Raw genomic sequence first — 22,069 nt, 5'->3', positions numbered from 1 at the left:
GGGATGATGGGAGCTGTAGTCCAAAACAGCCAGAGACCCAAGTTTTAGAAACCCTGATTTAAAGCATTTTTCTCCTGCTCTTCAGCTATAAAGACTCCCATTGCAGAATCAATTATAATAAGACAGTCCCACTCCAAGACAGGTTTATAGTCTGAAAAGACTCAATTCAAAAGAACAAAGTGATGAGGAGGAAAGGGGGGAAGAAGCTTAGTCACACACCTGTTGAATAGCTGATCTTTCATCAGAGGAGATGTAATGGCCCCTGCTTCCCCATCTCTCCCACTGCTGCAGCCTCATGGGACGGGATGTGTCTGCGTGATCTTTTAGAACTACTGTGGCTCCTTTGGCATGAGCAGAATAAATACACTTAGGATCGTCTTCCAAAGTTGCCACTGCTGTATTTTGTGAGCATTCACAGGAACTTCCAGGTTTTTCCTCTCTCCCCCAACATCAAATACAAAAACTTGCAGTCACACTGAGAAAGACCTCTTCCCCTCCTATGTTAATACTATCAGCTTCATTTATATCAGCTATGGAATGACAAATAAACACCTTAACCAGTGCACCCTGAATAGAGATGACATCTCCCCATCCACACTCCAAGGGCAGAAATGTTTGTTTTCAAATGCAGCTCAGTATGTATGAAAGCTAGTTTTTAAAAAATGTTAAAGCTGCTACAGCTTTTTAATTAATGGCTTCAAGTTTCTAATCAATACTTTTAACCACTATTTATTGTTTTAGTTGGTTGCCTCAGTTTTTATGCTGTTTTACTAAAATGTTATTGCATCGTATTCCTTTTTCAGCCACTCTGGAAACAGATATTTATGCTGAAGGGAAGGGGGTTATAAATACTGTAAAAGAAATAAACATTGCAGCCTTCAGAAAAGCCAAACATTGTGTAACATAATCAGTTCTTGGATTCCTTTGTATTCAAGGCTCTGCACCTACCCTCAAATAAGAATTATTTAACACATATTTTAAATGCATTTCAGGTTTGCATCCCATGTTAGTAATAATCAAAGCAGAAACACTGAAATTAATGGGCATGACTATAACTCAGGTCCCTTAATTTAAATGGGTTTACTCTGAGTAGAACTGAATTGGCTCCAATGCCAGGTCTCAGCTCCCTCCCATCACAATAACTCTTTTTCCCCAGCTGATAGAGACATTTTTATTCCAGCAGGATTTTGCCTTCTATAGCTGATCTGCGAAAGGCATTGTTATCAATAATCTCAGCCAATGTTGTGCTCTCTCTCGCTCTCTCTGTGTGTGTGTTGCTCAGAGTGCCTTTTTATGCCCTGGCTGGTTACCAGCCACAACCCCTTTTTAACACAGATGACTTGGCCACTGTGTTCCAGGTTCTGGTAGCTTCCAAACTGGTTCACTGCAACGCACTCTCCCTGTGGCTGCCTTTGGAAGACGACTCAGAAACTTCAGTTGGTCCAAAACGGAGCAGCCAGACTGCTGTCTGGGGTTCCATTTAGAGCTCATGTAACCCGTTTTGAAACAGCTGCATTGGTTGCCAGTTCGGTTCCGGGCCCAATTCAAAGTGTTCACGTTGGTGTTTAAGGCCCTACGACTCGGGGACCCAAACATCTGAAAGACCCGCTTCCTTCCCTACAGACCTTCCTGGGTGCTGAGATAGGCAGAGGGGGCCCTCTTGGTAGTTCCTCCACCCTCAGAGGCTGAGGGCCTTCTCAGTGGTGGCCCCAAAGCTGCGGAACACCTGCAAGAACAAGAGCTGTGTCTGGCACCTTCATTGTACAGCTTTTGGAGAATGCCGAAGAGGAACCTCTTTAGCTTAGCTTTTAATACTTGAGGTGTATGTTTTCAGGGCCCACCTCGCTTTTATGGTTGAAAGTTGTTTTTACATGTTGCTTCTAATGCTGCAGCCTGCCCTGAGACATTAGGGTGAAGAGCAAGAAATAAATTTATTATTATTAAATTATGTATTACATTATTATTATTATTATTATTATTAAATGCATTTTATTATTCAATGCATTTTTTCTGTGCATATTTTACATATTTTATTATGTATAAATACATATTTTTATTATGAGGTTGTTGCCTGTATTAATATAATTTTACTTCGGTGTGATTATTTTAATTGCTGTAAGCCACCTTGAATAATGCATGGGCACTAGAATGGAGAAGGGGTTTTATATAAGAAATAAAATATTCATTCATTCGTTTCATAATATATTTACTGATATATACACACCACTTGCTTGTAGGGAGAGTGAAACCTCAAAGCAGTTTACAATAAAATAAAATAATCACTTAAAATGTTAAATTTAAAACGCTGATACTCGTCGTCCCAACCTTTCTCCCTCACCCCTCACAACCCATTTCAAAGCTAACTGAACTGCCAACCGACCAAACTCCACTCGAGGAACCTCATTGGGCGCTTTATTCACTATGACCAACCCTATTGGCCGGGAGAGCTCTGAACCCGCCTCTCCCAGTTTAACGGAATCCCATCCTCTGAAGCGCGGCTCTGTTTATGGTTCCTCTCCCCCCCCTCTCCTTTCCTATTGGTTCTCAAAGGCTTCCCTAAGCGCCCGCCCCTAGAAAGGGAGGAGCGTCTCTCATTCCCCACACCTCCCGCTCCTCGTGCCGCTCTCCTCATTGGCCGCCAACTCGGCGAGGGGGGGGGAAAGCCCGCCTCTTCTTGCCTTCCGCGCCGATGGAAGGCGCTTCATAGGCTGGGGCGGAGGCGGAGGAACTCTGGGCCGCGCTCTCATTGGCCGCGAGCCGCCCAGCCGGTGGGAAGGGATTGGCGAGGCCGAGCGTTCCATAAGGAAAAAAGCGAGGGGAGAGAGGGGCGGGGGAGCGCGGATGCGGCGGCGGCCGGTGTCGCGCGGCGGGCAAGTTTGCAGAACCGGAAGCGGGAGGGAGGAGAGAGGGCGGGAAGGAAGGAGGGCGAAGGGCCGCCTCCCCGCTCCGCCCGCGCGCTCCTCGACCCTCCCTCCCACGAGGGCGCCCGCCTGGAGGAGCTGCCGCAGCGGCATCGATCCAGCTCCGCCCAGGCAGGGCGAGACTTGGCCGGCTTCTCGGGGTTCCTTCCTTTGAGGAGGGAGGTGGGGCAGGCTGAGAATAAGTGGGGGGGTCCTTTTATTTTTGCAATAAGGGTTGGGGGCGTGCAAGTGAGAGGGAAGCTGCTGCTGCTGCTGTTGCAGTGACTTGCGAGGGGACGAGCATTGGTTTGCAAGAGCGGGGCTTGGTGTTGCAGGTGGACGGGTGTCCGGGGGGGGGCTGTGCGTGCAGACGGACTGGGGGGGAGAGATAAGGCGAAGAAGCACTATAGGGGAGCCTGGGTGGGGGTCGACGTCAGGTTTTGGGGCTATTGGCGGCTGAGCCCGTCCAAAGTGTTTGTTTGATGGGAGCTGTTCTCCAGCGTGGTTCTGAACGGGGTAGGGGAGTCAGCCGGTATTGGGATCACAGAAGCCCCATCTAATTGTAGAGCTGGATGGGGCCACGAGGGTCATCCAGTCCAACCCCCTGCAAGGCAGGAATCTTGAGCCCAACATGGGGCTCAAACCCACAGCCCTGAGACTAAAAATCTCATGCTTTAGTGATGGAGCTATTTGTGGGGGACTAAGGGGAAGGAAGGTGACTGTAATCCACGGGGAAGGTGATGGGCTCTTTCTGAAGAAAGGAGGCGTTGGAGTTTGATATCAGCATGGCCAGTGTTCTAGGTTAGAGGAAGAGGGATCCAGGGTTGGGGGGGGGGTCTCTGCTGGAAGAAGGTCTTGTTTGTGTGAAGAAGGTGGCCGTTGGTGTGGTGTGAGCAGAAGTTGATGTGGGGGGTCAGTGTTGTTCTGGGATGAGGAACCTGTGGCAGCGCTAGATGTTGTGGGACCATCGGTCCTGCTGGCTGAGGCTCATGGGAGTTGGATTCCAGCAGCATTTGGAAGGCTGCCGATTCCCCTTCCCTGCTCTTTGGGAAAGGATTTAAGGTGACATGGATTTGGGGTGTGAGAAGTACGAACTCTAAACACTTCCTCCCTGTTAACATTGTAGGCTTCACGATTGTACCACACCATGCAAGTAGCTGAGGATGCCTGCACCAGTTTTGAGGATGAGCTGCTCTGTAAGTAAAAGTAAAACCTTCGTTTCTGCCCCATCCCAAACATATACGATCCCTTTCCCTTTTGTAAAGGAGCTCCTAGCCCACTTAGTCACAAATAATAAAATATTATTGTAAGTGCCTGTGTTAAGCCATTTGTCGTCTTACCCCGGGTGGGAGAGGAGGAACCACCAAATTCTCTGAGGCTTCCCTGACTGGCCACCTTCAGATATTTCTTACTCGCCACAGGTGATCAGTTGAGTGGCACTTTCTCAGCCTGCCTTTGCTGCATTTCTAAACTGTGATATAAGATATATTTGATTGCCAAATACTCAAAGAGATTGCACTCACATACACTCTTTTTAAACTAACCTAGCTGTCTACTGAATGATGATGCTTAGGTGACAGCAAGTGACACAAGCAGTGCAGGCTAGGAATCCCCATTGACCTGCCTGTGTCAGTGGTTGACAAATTTTGACGGTCCTTTAGAACCAAACCAAATTTCTCATCTCTCCTGCTCTAAACCCCTGCAGGAAGCCTAACACAACTCTAGACAGGCAGTTTTCCCCAACTGCTGTTTAAAAACAATTGAGAGTTTTTCAGTCAGCTTTGCAATCTGATTTCCATAACCTTTCCTGGAAAACTCAGAAACCAAGAGGATGAAAACTTTATAAAATAATGGGAAAAATTTATAAGTTATCTAGGAGACCACTGTAAGCAGATGGAAACAAGAGCAGGATTTTGACTCACTTGTAGCGTAAAAAACATTATACGCTCTGATATAAAAATTGGAGTATGCAGTTGTAGACGTTTAAGATAAAACTCCATGGATGGCATGGGGGGAAGTTGTGAGATTCGGAGAATCTCTACATACAGTATGATTTTATTGATGTGTGTTTGTTTCTATTTTTTTTTTTTATTTGTAAAATTAATAAAATGTCTTGGGGAAAATAAAAGAATTGAGAGTAGCAGAACCTGTTGACATACTGAAAGTCAGCCTGCGATCTGTTGGTGAAACCAGATCTGCTACCATTTCTCTTTTCCCCCACAGTCTGTGAAGACTGCCGCCTTTACTTCCGAGACTCCTGCCCGCAGCACGGACCCCCTACCTTTGTGGCTGACAGACCCGTTCCAGAAAGGGTTCAGTCCCGGGCCCTGCTCTCCTTGCCGGAGGGACTTCTGGTCAAGGAGCGTTCCCAGGGGGGCCTGGGAGTCTGGAGCGCCCTCCCAGCCCTGCCTCGTGGCTGCATCTTTGGCCCCTACGAAGGGGAAGTGGTACGGGAACATGGCGACTGCACCCGGTATTCCTGGGCGGTAAGACACACGATTCTCCCATCATTTCCCCCCACAACTTAAAACATGTAGCCTGGCCTCCCAACTCCGCCAGGCACAATAACACACTGGGCGGATCTCTCCTAGGGCAAAGCACACTCATCTCCTCCATGCTGCCTTGTTTGCTAACAGAATTTCATTTATGTACCATAGAATTATTCTTTGAGGTTAAACACAGTAAGGAAATATTAAAGCTTTCTATGCATTAACAACGCAGCACTTCAGATTGGATCCAAACTATGTTAGCTATGCTTTAGTTCAGGGATAGGGGACCTTTCTTCAAGCTGGCTACTCCCCCCCCCCCTTTACCCCTCTTGTCTTCCTAATTGCTTAAACCAATTCAGGAACAGAACCAAGAACTTATACATTGACCACTAATAATGAACCATATGTTGTTGATATTACTCCGCATTTATTATGCTATTTTTGTGATACACAAATGACACCAGAAAACTTGGTACAGTGGTGCTTCAGGTTACATACGCTTCATGTTACAGCCTCCGCTAACCCAGAAATAGTACCTCGGGTTAAGAACTTTGCTTCAAAATTAGAACAGAAATCGTTCTCCGGCGGCGCGGCGGCAGCAGGAGACCCCATTAGTTAAAGTGGTGCTTCAGGTTAAGAACAGTTTCAGGTTAAGAACAGACCTCCAGAGTGAATTAAGTTCTTAACCTGAGGCACCACTGCATACTTATTTGTATAACATTATTTTTGTTTATAAAACCCAATAATAAAAAAAGATTAGCAGAGGAATTCTCCCCAAAATATAAACACTGGATATGTAAATAGGCATCAATATTTGTATAAAGTTGTTGTGATAGGTATATTTAAAGTAAAAACACACAATTTATAAGTAAAAAAAGAAAAGCAGAGGGCCACATTTCCTTCCTGAGCAGCCTCCCAAGGGCCGCATTCTAGTGGTGGGTGGGGCCAGAGGCAGAAAGTAGGCAGAGAAAGAGATGTGACCATTTGTACAACAAGCTACGTTCAAGCCGTGCACAGTTCAGAGAATTCCATGTTCACATATCTCCATCTGGGCGTCTTCAAAGACTCATTCCATCCCGACAAAAGCCCTTGGGGAGCAGGGTGGAAGAGGGCCAGTAAGGGAGAGATGTGGCCTGGCAGGCAGGATGAGGGTAGAGGGCCACATTGGGACCCTCAGACCTGAGCTTCCCTATCCTTGCTTTGGTCTCAAATCAATCACTAACTTGTCCTGTCAATTTCCATTGGACCAGAGCATGCCTAGCTTAATCCGGATCCAACCCAACTAGGGGAAACTGGCGAAGAGGGTTGCCTGCTTCAGCTGAGTAATAGGAGCATCTCCCTACCAGAAACTTCTTCCCAGTTCTTCTTCAAAGTCAATCCTATGCAAATCGGCATCACTGATGTGTACAGTGGTACCTCAGGTTACATATGCTTCAGATTACAGACTCCGCTAACCCAGAAATAGTACCTCGGGTTAAGAACTTTGCTTCAGGCTGAGGACAGAAATCTCATGGCGGTGGCGGGAGGCCCCATTAGCTAAAGTGGTGTTTCAGGTTAAGAACAGTTTCAGGTTAAGAACAGACCTCTGGAACGAATTAAGTACGTAACCAGAGGTACCACTGTATTTGCAGTGTGAGAGCGTCTTTTTTTCTTCCATTTTGCAAATCTGGAATATTTTTGGCAAGGTTTGTTTTGCGACAAAGGGTAACAGTGCACTAACTGGAACAGGATAAGATCCAGAAGGGGGGGGGGGAAATCAAGCTGTGGTGCCAGAAAATAAAAACCTTATCTTCAGCCAAGTAAGAAATGCAGGATGGCTTGTGTAGTCATACAGGCACTGCCAGGTTTTATTTCTTTGAGAAGTTTCTATCCCTTGTGGCATCACAAGCAAGCTTGCAAATATAACAGTGATGTGTCACAGCTACATTTGTTATTAAATAACCCTTAACGTTGCGGTGTGTGGTGGATTACATAAACATAAGGCCTGGAAACTGAAAATATAGGGTTTGGGCATTTTCTTCTGTTTTGTTTCAAAAAGCCTGGCTGCTGTGGGAAGATATATGTGTGTGTTTCATTATGTGAAAGGCCCAATTCAGAACAGAAAAGGGGAGAGTGCACCAATCCAAAAATAAAGGAAACCTCAAGGTGTGCAAAATATTGTTTCCTTTTCACAATGCCTTTTGAGGAAAATTTTACTCTGGGCCACCATAAAACATAGCAGTGTTTTCTCCCCCACCCCCACCCCCCGAGGCAGCTCCCCCCACCCCCTGAAATTTGGCAGTGGGCCAAATAAGAGTATTTGTGTCCCTGGAAGTTATTTGGCTGTTTGTTCCAAAGCCCACTTCATGCATTTCAAGAGTGAAATACATCTTTGCAAAGATGTGCACACAAAACACTAGCCTCATATGGGCATGTGTTTGCCTTCTTCACATGGGTTTAGCATCCGCATTGTTTTGCAAACAATAAGCGGTTAAGAGTACCCGTGTTTTTCAGCTTTTAGAATGAGCACTGGCAAAGAAATTCCTTACAATTCCAGTGTAAATAATTGTGTTGCAGTGTGCGTTAGCCAGCTTCCGCGTCTGAGCAAATTAAATGCAGAAATGTTTATTTCAGGCCCTGTCTTCACTGTGCATTTAAAGCAGTATCATACCGCTTTAAACAGTTGTGACTTCCCACAGAGAACCCTGCCGTTTGTTAAGAGTGCTGAGGAAAGTTGTTAGGAAATCCCTATTCCCCTTACAGAGCTACAATTCCCAGAGTGGTTTAACAACCAGTCCCCCTTTCCAGGGAACTCTGGGAGCTGTAGTTCTGTGAGGGGAAGAGGGCTCTCCAAACAGCACCCTTAACAAACTACCATTCCCAGGATTCTTTGCGAGAAGCCATGGTTGTTTGAAGTGGTATAACACTGCTTTGAATTTAAAGTGCAGAGATGGGGCCATAACATTCTTTAACGTGTCTAATAATGTGTGCACCTCTTTATTCCATTTTTGAGATTTGGGGGTGTTGGAGAAATTGGGGTTTCTATAAATATGTGAGGAGGGTAGGAAAGAAAGAGGGGTGTTTGTGTTAAAGCCCTAAACGGCCTCGATCCTGTATACCTTAAGGAGCTTCTCACCCCCCCCCCCATCATCCAGCCCGGAGACTGAGGTCCAGTACTGAGGGCCTTCTGGCGGTTCCCTCGCTGCAAGACGCGAGGTTACAGGGAACCAGGCAGAGGGCCTTCTCGGTAGTGGCACCCGCCCTGTGGAACGCCCTCCCAGCAGATGTCAAGGCAATAAACAACTATTTTACTTTTAAAAGACAACTGAAGGCAGCCCTGTTTAGGAAGTTTTTAACGTTTGACGCTGTATTTTTTAAATATTTGGTTGGAAGCTGCCCAGAGTGGCTGGGGAAACCCAGCCAGATGGGCGGGGTATAAATTTTATTATTATTATTATTTATTTATTTATTTATTTATTTATTTATTTATTTATTTATTTATTACCAAGCATCCTTTGGCATTTGCTGAGGGCTGATGGGTGCTCAGGCCTGTTCCAGTTAGGCCCGACCACCTCTCCCCCCCCCCCCCGTTTGATTATTCCTTGCAGTGTGTGGCTTCCAGCCACCCACCATTTTACCTTTCTACTGTGTAGAGGCATTTAGGAAACTGAAAATGGCAGATGGCTTTTTTTTGCTGCTGGCTGCCACTACCACCAGTAAGCAGGCAGTACTGGGTGGGGTGGGGGCATTAGGATTTGTGGGAGGGTCCTTCGTGTCAAGGCGCACAAAATGGCACTTTGCCAAGGCTCCCTCAACCCAGCTACTGGCCCTGGCAGGAGGCCATGAAAATACTGTGATGGGTAGAGGACAACAGGAAGCTATCATGCTCTAGGCTTACCTGGGCCTAGCCACGATTTATGTTAGGATTGCAGGCTTTAGGTTGGCAGGGGCGGAGACATAACCGAGCTATCTGCAACACAAGTGGTCAGTTAAGCATTTTTATTTACTTACTTGATATGGGGGGAGGCAACTTCCCCCCTGCCCCGCCCTGCCCATGCAGTGGCTTATTTCTGGTTTTTTCATCCACATATCTGATAATGACGGTCACCTTTTTTAATTTTATCCCACAACTATGAGGACCACAGACTTGCTTAAAAAGTAAAGCTGAGTTTCTCAGAAAGTTTTGCTTATCACAACATTGTATGTCTTAGCCATGCAATACCATAGGTGACTACAGTCGTACCTCAGAAGTCGAACAGAATCCGTTCCAGAAGTCGGTTTGGCTTCCAAAACTTTTGTAAACCAAGGCACGGCTTCCAATTGGCTGCAGGAGCATTGGACTTTCGGGTTCCAAAGAACGTTCACAAACCGGAACATTCACTTCTGGGTTTGCAGTGTTTGGGAGCCAAAATGTTTGGCTCGCAAGGCTTTCGGAATCCAGGGTACAACTGTACAGTGGACGCTTGGTTTGCGAATGTGATCCGTGCGGGATGCACATTTGCAACCCGTGTCTGTGCATGCGCAGGTTGCAATTCAGCGCTCATGCGCAAAGCACAATTTAGCGCCTCTGTGCATGCATGACCGCCAAAACCCAGAAGTAACCCGTTCCAGTACTACTGGATTTCGGCGGTACATAACCCGAAAAAACGCGGTTGTAACTCGAGGTATGACTGTACAGTGGTACCTCACATACGCTTCAGGTTACATACGCTTCAGGTTACAGACTCCGCTAACCCAGAAATAGTTCTTCAGGTTAAGAACTTTGCTTCAGGATGAGAACAGAAATCGTGCTCCGACGGCACGGCGGCAGCAGGAGGCCCCATTAGCTAAAGTGGTGCTTCAGGTTAAGAACAGTTTCAGGTTAAGAACAGACCTCCGAAACGAATTAAGTACTTAACCCGAGGTACCACTGTACTTGATCACTATAATGGCCTTTGTGGTCCACTGCAAATCTAGTAGAGAATCTAGTTGTGCAGCAGTTAGAGCCTGTACCCCCATTTGGAGGCCACAACTCCCCATCATCCCTCAATATTGGCCATGCTGACTGGAATGGGAGTCTCAAGAACACCTGTAGGGCCGCCAGTTCCCATTCCTGGTTGTCGAACTCAGGGAGATTCCAGCTTAAATTTCCCACTCGGCCACCAAGCTGACTTGGGCCAGTTGCCATCTCTCAGCCCAACCTACTGTGTTGTGACGATAAAGGGAGTGGCAGCAGGGGTAATATCACCCTGAGCTCCTCGAGGAGAGTGGGATAAACATGTGACAAATAAAACCCCAAACCAGTTTCCTTTGGCCGCCAAGACCAAAGGGTTGAGTTGGTTATGCCCCAAAAGGTCCCTGAAGAAAGATTCATGTTTTGACACAATGTGGAGCTCCAAAAATTTACTTGAGGCTTCCTCCCTTTTTCCACAGATGCCATTGGTTTGCCACGAATGTTAGCATTATGAAACAAAACAACAAAAATGCCCTTGACTAAATGGTGGCTGTATTTGTGGGCACAATGATGTCATCCTTCAAAGGCATCTGTGGTTATTTGAGCACCTGATTCTGCAGAGGATCGAGCTGTAAATATGCAGAGATCAGCCTTAGATTGAGGTGCCACCTTTCAGTTTGGAGTCCCCTGTGCTTTTATGCAAACTTTGACTTGGAGTAGCTGTTCAAAGCTCTGACCAAGCTACATGCAGCAATGTATGTACAGTGGTACCTCAGGTTAAGTACTTAATTCGTCCCAGAGCTCCGTTCTTAACCTGAAGCACCACTTTAGCTAATGGGGCCTCCTGCTGTTGCCGCGCCGCCGGAGCACGATTTCTGTTCTTATTCTGAAGCAAGGTTCTTAACCTGAAGCACTATTTCTGGGTTAGCGGAGTCTGTAACCTGAAGCATATGTAACCTGAAGTGTATGTAACCCGAGGTACCACTGTATCTTTGAATTACAGATGCCAGTTTGTTTCAAATTTTGCATAAGTTGGGGTGGGGGAGAGATTTGGAGGAGGGAAATTAACACTTTCCTCTCCTGTGGCAGTCCTGAGAAAAAAATTATTTACTCTAAAGGAGGCAAATCTCTCATTTATGTTAATGGGGAATTTCCCTCCAATGTAAATACTGGCTTCAGGGAAGGGATTTTCTCAGAACAGCAGCAGGGAAAAAGATGGTTAAACTCCCTCTCTGTGCTTGCTTTGATGCTATAGATTTATCACCACCCCAACGAATACCTATGCATATCTTTATTACAAGTTAAATGCAAAGGCATTCAAGTCTAGTTTTGGCTCCAGGGGAAATCTTTCCTAGCTGTGCTGAAGATCTTTTGCTCAGTCAAAACTGTGGCAATACAAAAAAAATAAATCCACAATTGGATCTCCTGCTGCGATTTCCATTTAATTTGCTTATGTTCATCATTTAGGCCATATTTCTGATCAAAGCTCTCTCTCTTCAGGAGTTGGACAACAATATAAACTGCAAAAAGTGAATTTCCCTAAAACTTTATAAATTATGAAAATTCGAAGGGAAGCAAGAACATTTGGAAAACGCAAAACTGCCAGCGTTAAATTAATCACAGACGGCAACAACGAAGCAGAAAATCAGCAGCATATCCAATAAAACCTCATTAGTCAAAGGATCCTTGAAATAGATAGGTCTGCAAATCCAGATTAAGCTACTGTTAATGATTATGATAGATAATGGCCATGGGAGGAAGGCAGCTGAATAAGAGCTCCCTGGGGAAAGGGATTGATTGTTAAACTACTCTGTGACTTGTAGTTCTGTGATATGGGGTCTCCTAGCAACGCTTGGCCCCCTTCGCAAACTACAGCTCCCAGAATTCAATGGGGGAAGCCATGACTGCTTAAAGTTGTATGAGGCTGATGGTAGGGTTGCCATATTTCAAGAGGTAACAAAACTGAACACAAAATGTTGAGATTTTTTAGGGCAGTCACCCAATACCCCACTGCTGCTGCCATGCCAGAGCCTGAACCAGAACCACCCGTGCACACACACAAAAAAATTAAACCCCAAATCCAGGACATTTGCTTAAAAATGTAAAATTCGCACCGGATGGGCATGTAGGCTCCTCAAAAGAGGACATGTCAGGGAATTCCAGGACATATGGCAACCCTACTCATGGGAATTGGAGTCTTAACAAATATCCAGAAGGCCACAGCTTCCCCAGACCTGCTCTAAGCCTTATAAAGACTGGTTGTGGGCTGTAGATCTTTCTGCACGTGCAATAAAAGGTTTAGTTCAGATGATCTGCAAACTCAAGCACCTTTACCCCAAGATTAGCACAAGTCCTTATTCAGTGGCAGTCAATTCTCTTCTGTCCACACTGATGAGGTGGTCAAGAGAGTTGTTTCTGTTTTTAAATGTGGTTTTTCTGCTACATTTTTAACATTATTTTTAAACCACAGAATTGTAAAGTTGGAAGAGACCCCAAAGATCATATAGCCCAACACCCCGCAATGTAGGAATATGCAGGTGCCCCCATACGGGGATCGAACCTGCAGCCTTGGTGTTATCAGCACCATTCTCTTAACCAACTGAGCTATCCAGGCTGATAGAACCTGACCAAGGCCACAGAACCTGTACCAGACTCTCTGTCCATCTCACTCAGTATTGTCTACTCTTGATAGGCAGAGAGGTCTTTCCCAGCCTGGCCAGGTAATATCAGTCATTGGACCTGGGATCTTCCGAAAGCAAAGTGCATGCATGCTCTAGCAATGAGCTATTTCATCTTCTCTCTGTGTTGCCCTTGACCTCAGTTTTGACATCTCAGCAACCCCAGGAGTTCGAGAGCTAGGTAAGGCTGGGAAAAATTGCAGCATGCCCTAGCCACCCAATAAGCTTCCTGGCCGAGTGAGGATTTGAACTCTGGACTCTCCAATCTGAGCACAACACTCACCGCATTGCAACAGCCGCTTGCATGCAATTAATCCTTCCTTTGCTTCTTCAGGTGCAATCCCAAGAGAGAGGAAGAAGATAAAGCTCTCACATTTAAAATTAAAATAAAATGCAGATGTGGGGAAAAGGTTATTTGTCACAAACTGCCTTCAATATCAGAGACCTCTGAATATCAGTCTCTAGGCAGCAACAGCAAGAAGAGGGCTATTGTTGCCCTATCAAGAGGCAGCTGGTTGGCCGCTGTAGGAACACAGTGATGGACTAAACAGGCCTCTGGTGTGATCCAGCATGCTCTTTTCATGTTCACCTGAGCCAACATTTGCAAAATGGCAGCTTTGCTGCTCTTTGGTACATGGAAAGGCTCAAGTGGAATATATTTCCAGGTGTGTTTTGGGTGATCAGGATACACAGTCTCCCTGCAACCCTAAAGGAGGGCAGGAAACCGGAATCCAAACCTGCTCAGCAAACTGGTCCATGTGGAAGGATGGGCAGAAGGTTGGTTGGGAATACAGTGGTACCTTGGTTCCCAAACACCTTGGCTCCCAAACAAATCACCTTCCGGTTTGTGAATGTTTTTCGGAAGCCGAACGTCCTCCGCAGCTTCCAATTGAGTGCGGAAAGCTCCTGCAGCCAGTCGAAAGCCGCACCTTGGTTTTCAAACAGTTTGGTGAATCGAACAGACTCTCAGAAGGCATTAAGTTCAAGAACCAAGGTTCCACTATAACTGATAAGTCCTTGGATGACTTGCAGTTGATCTGCATGGGTTTCTGGCTCCCAGTTGCTCAACAAAGGCAGTTTCTAAAAGGCTGTTGGTCCTACACTCACACAAAATTGACTGGAGTAGATATTGATTTGTATTAGCTACCTGTAAATTATCTCTGTGTTTGACTTTATGGGCTGAAGGGAACAATTGGCTCCTTTTCCTGAGCTTTTCTGGATTGAGATCTCTGGGTCACTATTTTGTACCCGGCTTCAGTTAGTAGGCCCTGGGGGTAGTCTAGATAATAATTTTTTTAAAAAAAATCTGAAAACTTGCTCACACCTACTTTAAGGTATTTGACGTTTTTCAGATCCACTGTAGATGGCGCTCTATTCCCTTTCGAAATGCTTTCTGGCTTGTCTCTGGCTTGCAGACCTGAAATCCACCTTAGGCTGCTGAAAGTGATGGGTTAGTGTACAGTGAGAGTGACACGCACACACACACCTGGGCCCAGATCGTGGCACACTTTTAAGCCATCCACTTGGAAGCCCAGCCCTGTCCCTTGGGGCTGGGGTGCCTGTGATGTCAGGCAAATTCTTAAGGGTGCATCAAGAACTATTTTGCAGGAGGATTTCACATTCCTACTGGGAAATTCAGATCTGCACATTTGGAGTGCAGTAAAATTACCCAATATCACCCTAGTGCAACAAATCCACTTTAGGGGAAAAGAAATAAGACTTTTTTGTGGTTGGGAAAGTGCCAGGAAAATGCACCGGGAAGTGTGGAATGAATGAATGATCGAAGTGGGGAGGGGAGAGAGATATAAAGAGCCTGCTGGTAATTCAGGATGACCGCTTACTGTCATGTAACCTCCCCACAAGCAGATCAGAATGGGTGATCAATTAAGACTGGATATAATCTAACCTTTGCACAAGTTTTGGGCAAGCAAATCTAGGATGGATGCTCTGTAAATACAGTGGTACCTCGGCTTACATACACTTCAGGTTACATACGCTTCAGGTTACACACTCCGCTAACCCAGAAATAGTGCTTCAGGTTAAGAACTTTGCTTCAGGATAAGTACAGAAATCGGGCGCGGCAGCAGCAGGAGACCCCATTAGCTAAAGTGGTGCTTCAGGTTAAGAACAGTTTCAGGTTAAGAACGGACCTCCAGAACGAATTAAGTACTTAACCCGAGGTACCACTATACATACAGAGGAGCCTTAAGGTAGGGGTTGGGTGAGAGTGGAGCTTTTGTTTCGTTCTTCTTCTCCTTCCCTGATCTTTCCATCCCTCCTTCAGGTGCAGGACAACAGCTCCTACTTCTTTGTCGACGCGTCGGATGATTCCAGATCCAACTGGATGAGGTGAGCCCCTTGGGAAAGAGGCCCAGCAGAAGGAAGGAAGGGAATAGACACCCGTCCCAGCTTAGTTGCGTACATTATATCCATGGAGCTACACAGACACACACCCCGGGATGAATTAGGTTTGGCAGCTTTTCAGCCCCCATAGGATGCTGGAGTGATCCCCGTGGTGAATGCTTGTTTAGTCATAGGGGAGTGCTTCCAGCCTCCTTGCAGACGGTGGGCTGGCTTTACCCTGGAGTCGTACTGCTGCGGCTACCGCTCGGTGCATCCACCAGCGAGTAAAGCATGACGCATGCCCCCCCCCAAAAAACCACAGTGTGACTCATCCCCGCTTCCTCCCTGCAGATATGTGGCGTGCGCCTCCACCGAGGAGGAGCAGAACCTGACGGTTTTCCAGTACCGGGGCTATATCTACTACCGGGTCTGCCAGACCATACCTGCCGACACGGAGCTGCTGGTGTGGATAGGGGAGGAGTATGCACGCACGCTGGGATTACGCTTAGGTAGGCAAAAAGAAGAAGAGGAGGGGAGTGGGACATGTTGCAAGGCCTCCCGTGTTCCCTTCTCCCTAAAGTCTTGTAATCACCTAAGGAAGCTGCCGAGCACCAGGTCTGACAACTGGGATACTCTTGACCGGTGGTGGTTTTTCCAGGATCTCCTGCAAACGTCCTTCCCACTCGCTGCTGCTTGGTCATTTTTAAACTAGAGGTGTCGGGAATCAAACCTGAGATCTTCACAGCAATGTGCAGTGAGCCCAGTTAGGGACAAAGCGCACCCAAGAGCCAAATGATCGGGGTTATCATTTTAAACATACCCCATGACCCTCCCCAATGCTAACAACAGCCACAAAACATTACCCCATTGAGGAAATAGTTCCTGAGTTTCATTCCTCGCATATGACCTAGAAACAGGAGATAATTTTGGCTCTGGGTTTAATAGTTCTATTGTGTGGGGTTTGGGTTGGGGGTCCTCTTTGCATTGCAGTGTGCATTCCTTCACTGAATTCAAAATGGGGCAAGCCAGCCTCACTGCTTTGAGGGCTCTTCTCATTCTCCTGAGTGGGGTCGCTGGGCTTCTTGCCCCCCAAGTCTTGCCCCAGTGGTGCTACTGTGGCATCTTGGCTTGTGGTTATATTCCTAGGCTTCCAGATTACCCATTAAAGGGTCTCTCTTTACCCCACAACTAGCCTTCATTTCCCATTATTGCCAAGTTTTTATTGTTGTGAACGCAACATTTATTTATTTTTAAGTTTTTTCCTGCAACAGAATCAAACCAAAGCAATTCACAGCACATTCGGACCTTGGATCCCAAACGCCTTGGTACTCAGACGTTTTTGCTCCCGAATGCCGCAAACCTGGAAGTAAATGTTCCAGTTTGCAAATGTTCTTTGGAACCTGAATGTCCAACGGGGCTTCCGCAGGTTCCAATCGGCTGCAGGAGCTTCCTGCAGCCACTCAGAAGTTGTGCTTTGGTTTCCAAACGCTTTGGAAGTCAAACGGACTTCCGGAACGGATTCCGTTCAACTTCCAAGGTACGACTGTACAATGTTGCTTAAATGTAGACCCAGCCTGGCACACTGTTTGAAGAGCTGGCGTACACACCTTTGGGATGGAGTGGCAAGGGATCATTGACTTGCTGTCTTCACCTTTGCAGCCCCCTTTTCCCCCTGCACTTTGGTGGGTAAGAAAGAAAACGCCCTCCCTGTTCTCCCAAGCTTGGAGCCAAGGAAGGAGAGGAAGGCATTCTGCCTAAGCCTTGTGCTATGCTCAGAGCAGTTCCAAAGCTCAGCATGGCACCAGGTACAAAAGCAGGAGAAGTATAGGGTCATGGCAACTGCACATGCGAAGTGGCTGCCACAGTTCAAAGTTTGTGGGTCCCTCCTGACCAGCCACTGGGAATAAGGAGGGACTTTGGAATTCGGGTCCGTAAGAACATGGAAAGAGCCTGCTGGATCAGGCCCAAGACCCATCTGGTGCAGCATCCTTTTCTCACAGTGGCCAACCGGATGCCTGTGGGAAACTCGTAAGCAGGATCTGAGCACAAGCGCACTCTTCTCCTGCGGTTTCCAACACTACTTCTTGGTGGGTCTGATGCGAGTTGTGGTTCATCCACACCCGGGAGGTGCAAAGGTTCCCCACACATAGAATCACAGAATTGTAGAGTTGGAAGGGACCCTGAGGATCATCCTTGCAAAGCAGGAATATGCAGCTGTCCCATACGGGGATCGAACCTGCGACTTTGGTGCTATCACCTTTAAAGCCCTATACGGCCTAGGACCCTCGTACCTACGGGACTGCCTCTCCTGGTATGCCCCACAGAGAAACCTACGGTCTGCAAATAATAACATCCTCAAGGTCCCAGGCCTCAGAGAGGTTAGGCTGGCCTCAACTAGAGCCAGGGCCTTCTCGGCTGCGGCTCCAACCTGGTGGAATGCTCTGTCACAAGAGACTAGGGCCCTGCGGGACCTGACATCTTTCCGCAGAGTTGTTCTGCCAGGCCTTTGGTCGGGGCGCAGCCTGACTCCCTCCTCTGGCAACCTGCACAGAATTTTGCTTAATCGGTTGCCATCGATTTGATTTTAACTAATTTTTATAATGAAATATTTTTAGAATGTGTGATTATTTGATTGTTTATTTGATTGTTGTCAGCCGCCCTGAGCCCGGCTCAGCTGGGGAGGGCGGGATATAAATAAAATTTATTATTATTATTATTATTATTATTATTATTATTATTATTATTATTATTATCAGCACTACGCTGTAACCAACTGAGCCATCCAGTTTGGTCTATCCTTCCAGCAGCAGAGATGGAGGCCTCTTCAGCCATGGCCAGATTGTTGAACAGACTTAACAGGACCCGAACCTGGGATGTTGGTTGGGGGGAGGTGAGGAACTGTGCTGCTAAATAGCAAGGGAGGAGTGGTGGTGGGGAACTCCCATGCCACAATTTGCTCACCCCACAACAGCAGAGGGACAGTTCCAGGGTTGGCTGCCTTGCACCTCGGCAGATGTAGCGGACCCTCACCTTTGCGCTGTTATTTCTCCCTTCCAGGCGAGCATTTTAAGTACGAATTTGGCGAGAAGGAGCTGCTGATGAAACTCTTCCAGGAGCTGCACCTCAAGACCCCGCCGCCGCCTCCCGCTCCCCACACCCCTTCTTCCCGCACACAGTACCTGTGTGGAGACGCCGCCGCCTCTCCCCTGCTGCCCCTCCACAAGCCGGGCCTCCCCCCGGGAGGGAGCCCTTTCCCGCTGCTGGAAGGGACGCAGAACCTGGTGGGGCTGGGGAGGGCGCAGAGCCGCTACTGGACTTTCTTTGGGTTCCAGGGGGACGCCTACGGCCGCATCCTGGACAAGAGCAAAATCATCTGCAAGCTGTGTGGAGTCCGCCTCAGCTACAGTGGCAACACCACCAACCTACGCCAGCACCTCATCTACAAGCACCGCTGCGAATACAACCAGCTGGTTGGGACCCAGACGGCCGCTCTGGACAAAGGGGTCCTGGGGACGGCGAGCGAGTTCGGAGCCCCCCGGCCTCCCGCCCCCGGCAGGACCACGCGGGCGGTGGCCGACTTCATCGTGCTCGACCTGATGCCCGTGGAAGTGGTGGAAGGAGAAGGGTTTGGGCAGATGTTGGGGGTCCTGGATCCCAACTACAAGCCCCCAGATGCCGCCTCCCTGGCCCACACGGTGCTGAGGGACATGCACACCCACATGAAGGGGAAAATCTGGGAGCTGGTGCGGACCCTGCCCCAGTGCTCGCTCAGCTTGGACATCTGGCGCCACAGCAACACCCTCACCTACCTCACTCTCACCGTGCACTACGTGGACGACTGCTTCGAAGCCCGGGCGAGGGTGCTCTCGAGCCGCCCCATCCCGGAAGAGCCCAGTGCCGACGGCCTGGCGGAGGCCCTCAGCGAGGCGGCCAAGGAGTGGGGGGTCCGTGAGAGCACCTCATACACCGTCGGAGGCCTTGGGCTCACTACCCAGCAGGCTGCGGCGGCGCTCGGTTGGACCGCCCTGCCTTGCATCGGGCAGGCCTTGCGAGCCGCCATGGAGGCTGTGCTGAGCCAGCCGGCAGCGCAGGGTGCCTTTGAGCGGCTGCGGCGCCTGGCATCCTGGGCGCTGGCTGGGGCCGGCCGTGGCGAGAAGCTGTGGGCCCAGGAGCCCCTCCTGCAAGCGCACCTTGGCCGCTTCCTGCGGGACGGGGGCAAGTGGCACAGCGCCTATGCCGTCCTGCAAGGCCTGCTGGAGCACAGCGACCCTCTGGCGGGGCTCGGCCCCGACGGGGAGGCGACGCTGCGCCCCCAGGACTGGGCTGCCCTTCGGGACGCGGCCAAGGTCCTCAAGCCCATGGCCATTGCTACCTCGACGTTCACCAAAGACCCCTTTTCCAGCCTGTCCCTTGTCAAGCCTGTGCTCACCAGCCTTCTCTATAAACACCTGGTGGGCAGCGAGTGGGACTCCGCCTTGGCGCTGGAAGCCAAGGCCGCGGCCCAGAAGGAACTGAACCAGCACTTCTCCAGCCCAGATGTCAACCAGGCCCTCAACCTGGCCTGCGCCCTGGACCCGCGCTTCCGCGGCCTTGACTTCCTGAGCCACTCGGACCGCGTGGAAACCCTCCACTTGCTCAAGGCGGAAGCGTCGCGGCTGGCGGAGTCACCGGCAGCGCAGGCCTCCGGCCCGCAGGGCATGGCCTTGCCCCCGTCGCCGCCAGCCAAGGTGCCAAAGCAAGACGCAGGCATCGAGTTCCTGCTGGGGGACCTGTGCAGCATGCGCGCCGCCTCGGGCGCCAGCTCGGCACATCAGCAGGTGGAGCAGGAGGCCAGCAGCTTCCAGTCCAGCAAGGCCTCCGCCCTCGGCCAGGACCCTCTGCAGTGGTGGAAGACGCACCACACGCAGTACCCGCTGCTGGCCCGGGCGGCCCGCAAGCTGCTTGGCGTGCCTGCCACCTCGGTGCCCGCGGGCTGGCTGTTCAGCAGCGCCGGCGACGCCATGCACACCAAGCGGCAGGCCCTGACGCCAGAGCACGTCGATATGCTGGTGTTCCTCCACGGCAACCGGGCCATGCTCTATTAGGACACGGGGAAAGGGAGTGGGTGGCTTGGGTGGGCAGGGCACCCTTCTTTGCCTGCCCCCCCAATGGCACGAAGGTGGCAAAAATGCTTCCGGAGAACCCTCTTCCCTTCCTTCTTTCCTCCCTTCTGTCTTTCCCTGTGGGGCAGGCTTAATGCTCTGTGTGGTCTTGAAACAGAAGAGGGTGAAGAGGAGCAGAACAAACCATTCGGGCGCTTTTTTGGAGAGGGGTGGTGGTGCCTGCCCATCAGCCAGAAACAGCCTGGAGCGAAAAGATAATAGATATGGCCATAGTAGTCATTTTGGAGAACAGGAATGGTCCATTTTAAGGTTGTGGGGGGGGGGAGAGGAGGCTGAGGACAGAAGTGGTCCATCAAAGGGGTGGGAGGCCTGATGTGAAGGAATATTCCACGTGTCACAAGGGAAAAGGGGTGTGTGAACATGAGGGAGGAGGTGCGTATGGCTTTCACAGCGCTTCTCTCGCTTGCATTGCAGCCCCATTTTTCTCTCCTGCCTGGTAGAAGATGCGCAGCAGCAAAGGACAGGGATGTTCCATGAAAGGAAAGGAGAGGGAGCATCTGAGGACAGGAATGGCCCACAAAGTTGGGGGGGAAGAGTAGAGGTGGGGCTGGAATATTCCATGCATGTAGGGGGGGAGAGGTGGAGCTCTGACGGAGAGCAGGGAGGATTTTGGGGGAGTTGGATTTGGCAGGGACTCCGATAGAGGAAACCACAGGAATTGAAAAGCAGGGGAAATGCAGAAGGAGCTCACATAGGAAGGTGGAGGAAGTGGGACAAAATAGCAGAGTGGCATATTCCAAGTGGGCTGGATTGTAATTAGCCATATATTGCAAGGGGGGTGGGGTGGAGGATTGCAATTGGGGGAGGGGAAAGAGGCAGTTTTTCCACAGTAGGTATTGTGGATTTCCAATTCCATCCCCTTAAAAAAAAATTATACATAGAATATTTATGTATATTGGTGTCCAGGTGTCCTTTGAGCTTAAAGGCAGGGGATGTTGATGGTTTAAAATCCCAAGCAGCAGTTTGAGGAGGGATCTAATCAGAAAACAAACTCATCTGCCCCCTTTCATTTCCTTTTTCTAGGATATTGGGCAGAGTGGGGGCATGGGGAAAATTGTGTCTGGGAAATCCCTTCAGGCCCGGAGCTATCTCCCTTTGCACCTGAAATCATGTGATTGCCTTCTTTTCTCCTCTATGGCGTGGGGTGGGGGTCCCAGGCACAGATTAGAAAGACTCAAAAACAGAGTAAAGAAAAAAGAGGGTGTTTAGAAGACATTGGCCCTCCCCTCTTTGGGATCAGAAATGCCCCCCCCCCCCCGGTCTACCACCCACCCTTCTGGGGCAAGCAGTCAGTTAGCATAATAAACCAAAGAAAGTATTATCCCATTCCTTTCTACTCTTCCCTCTCCCCCCCCCCCAAGTTCATTACATACACCCCTAGTCCGGTTTGCATGTGGCTGAAACGTGTCTCTCCAGAACACGGAGGAACAAAGCTGAAAACATGGATGCATGTATTTTCTCTTTCCTGCCCCCTCCTCTTAATGTCACCCCCACATTTGGGGGGGGGTGGAGGCAGCTTCGAGGAACAATGCTTGGGTTTCATTTTTTTAATCTCCCCCCCGCTCCCCGTTCAGTATTGGAACAT

General features: G+C 49.0%; 1 protein-coding gene and 1 long non-coding RNA gene across 4 annotated transcripts; one reads left to right on the top strand and one right to left on the bottom strand.

Annotated features, from left to right (window-relative positions):
* Positions 1–388: 388 nt before the first annotated feature.
* LOC309516147 lies at positions 389–2,477 on the bottom strand. The gene is made up of 3 exons (XR_014212793.1): positions 2,225–2,477; positions 1,349–1,726; positions 389–1,298 (listed from the first exon to the last, which is right to left on the bottom strand). It is a non-coding gene; the product is annotated as an uncharacterized lncRNA (long non-coding RNA).
* Positions 2,478–2,849: 372 nt separating this feature from the next.
* Positions 2,850–20,627, top strand: LOC309515975 (E3 SUMO-protein ligase ZBED1-like). 3 transcript variants are annotated; one of them, XM_082194347.1, is made up of 6 exons: positions 2,850–2,870; positions 4,027–4,096; positions 5,124–5,386; positions 15,264–15,328; positions 15,674–15,831; positions 18,380–20,627. In XM_082194347.1, the coding sequence occupies exons 2-6, from the start codon at positions 4,048–4,050 to the stop codon at positions 20,404–20,406; spliced, it is 2,562 nt and encodes an 853-aa protein (XP_082050473.1). In that variant the 5' UTR covers positions 2,850–2,870; positions 4,027–4,047; the 3' UTR covers positions 20,407–20,627. The 3 variants fall into 3 exon arrangements, with proteins under 3 accessions (XP_082050473.1, XP_082050474.1, XP_082050472.1); XM_082194348.1 differs by lacking the exon at positions 2,850–2,870 and adding an exon at positions 2,898–3,083; XM_082194346.1 differs by lacking the exon at positions 2,850–2,870 and adding an exon at positions 2,900–3,032.
* The last annotated feature ends 1,442 nt before the right edge of the window (positions 20,628–22,069 follow it).

The sequence above is a fragment of the Podarcis vaucheri genome (assembly GCF_965113315.1).
Source record: "Podarcis vaucheri genome assembly, chromosome: 13".
NCBI classification, from domain to species: Eukaryota; Metazoa; Chordata; class Lepidosauria; order Squamata; family Lacertidae; genus Podarcis; species Podarcis vaucheri.
The sequence above is the reverse complement of the archived record's forward strand: the minus strand, read 5'-3'. Positions and strand labels throughout refer to the sequence as shown.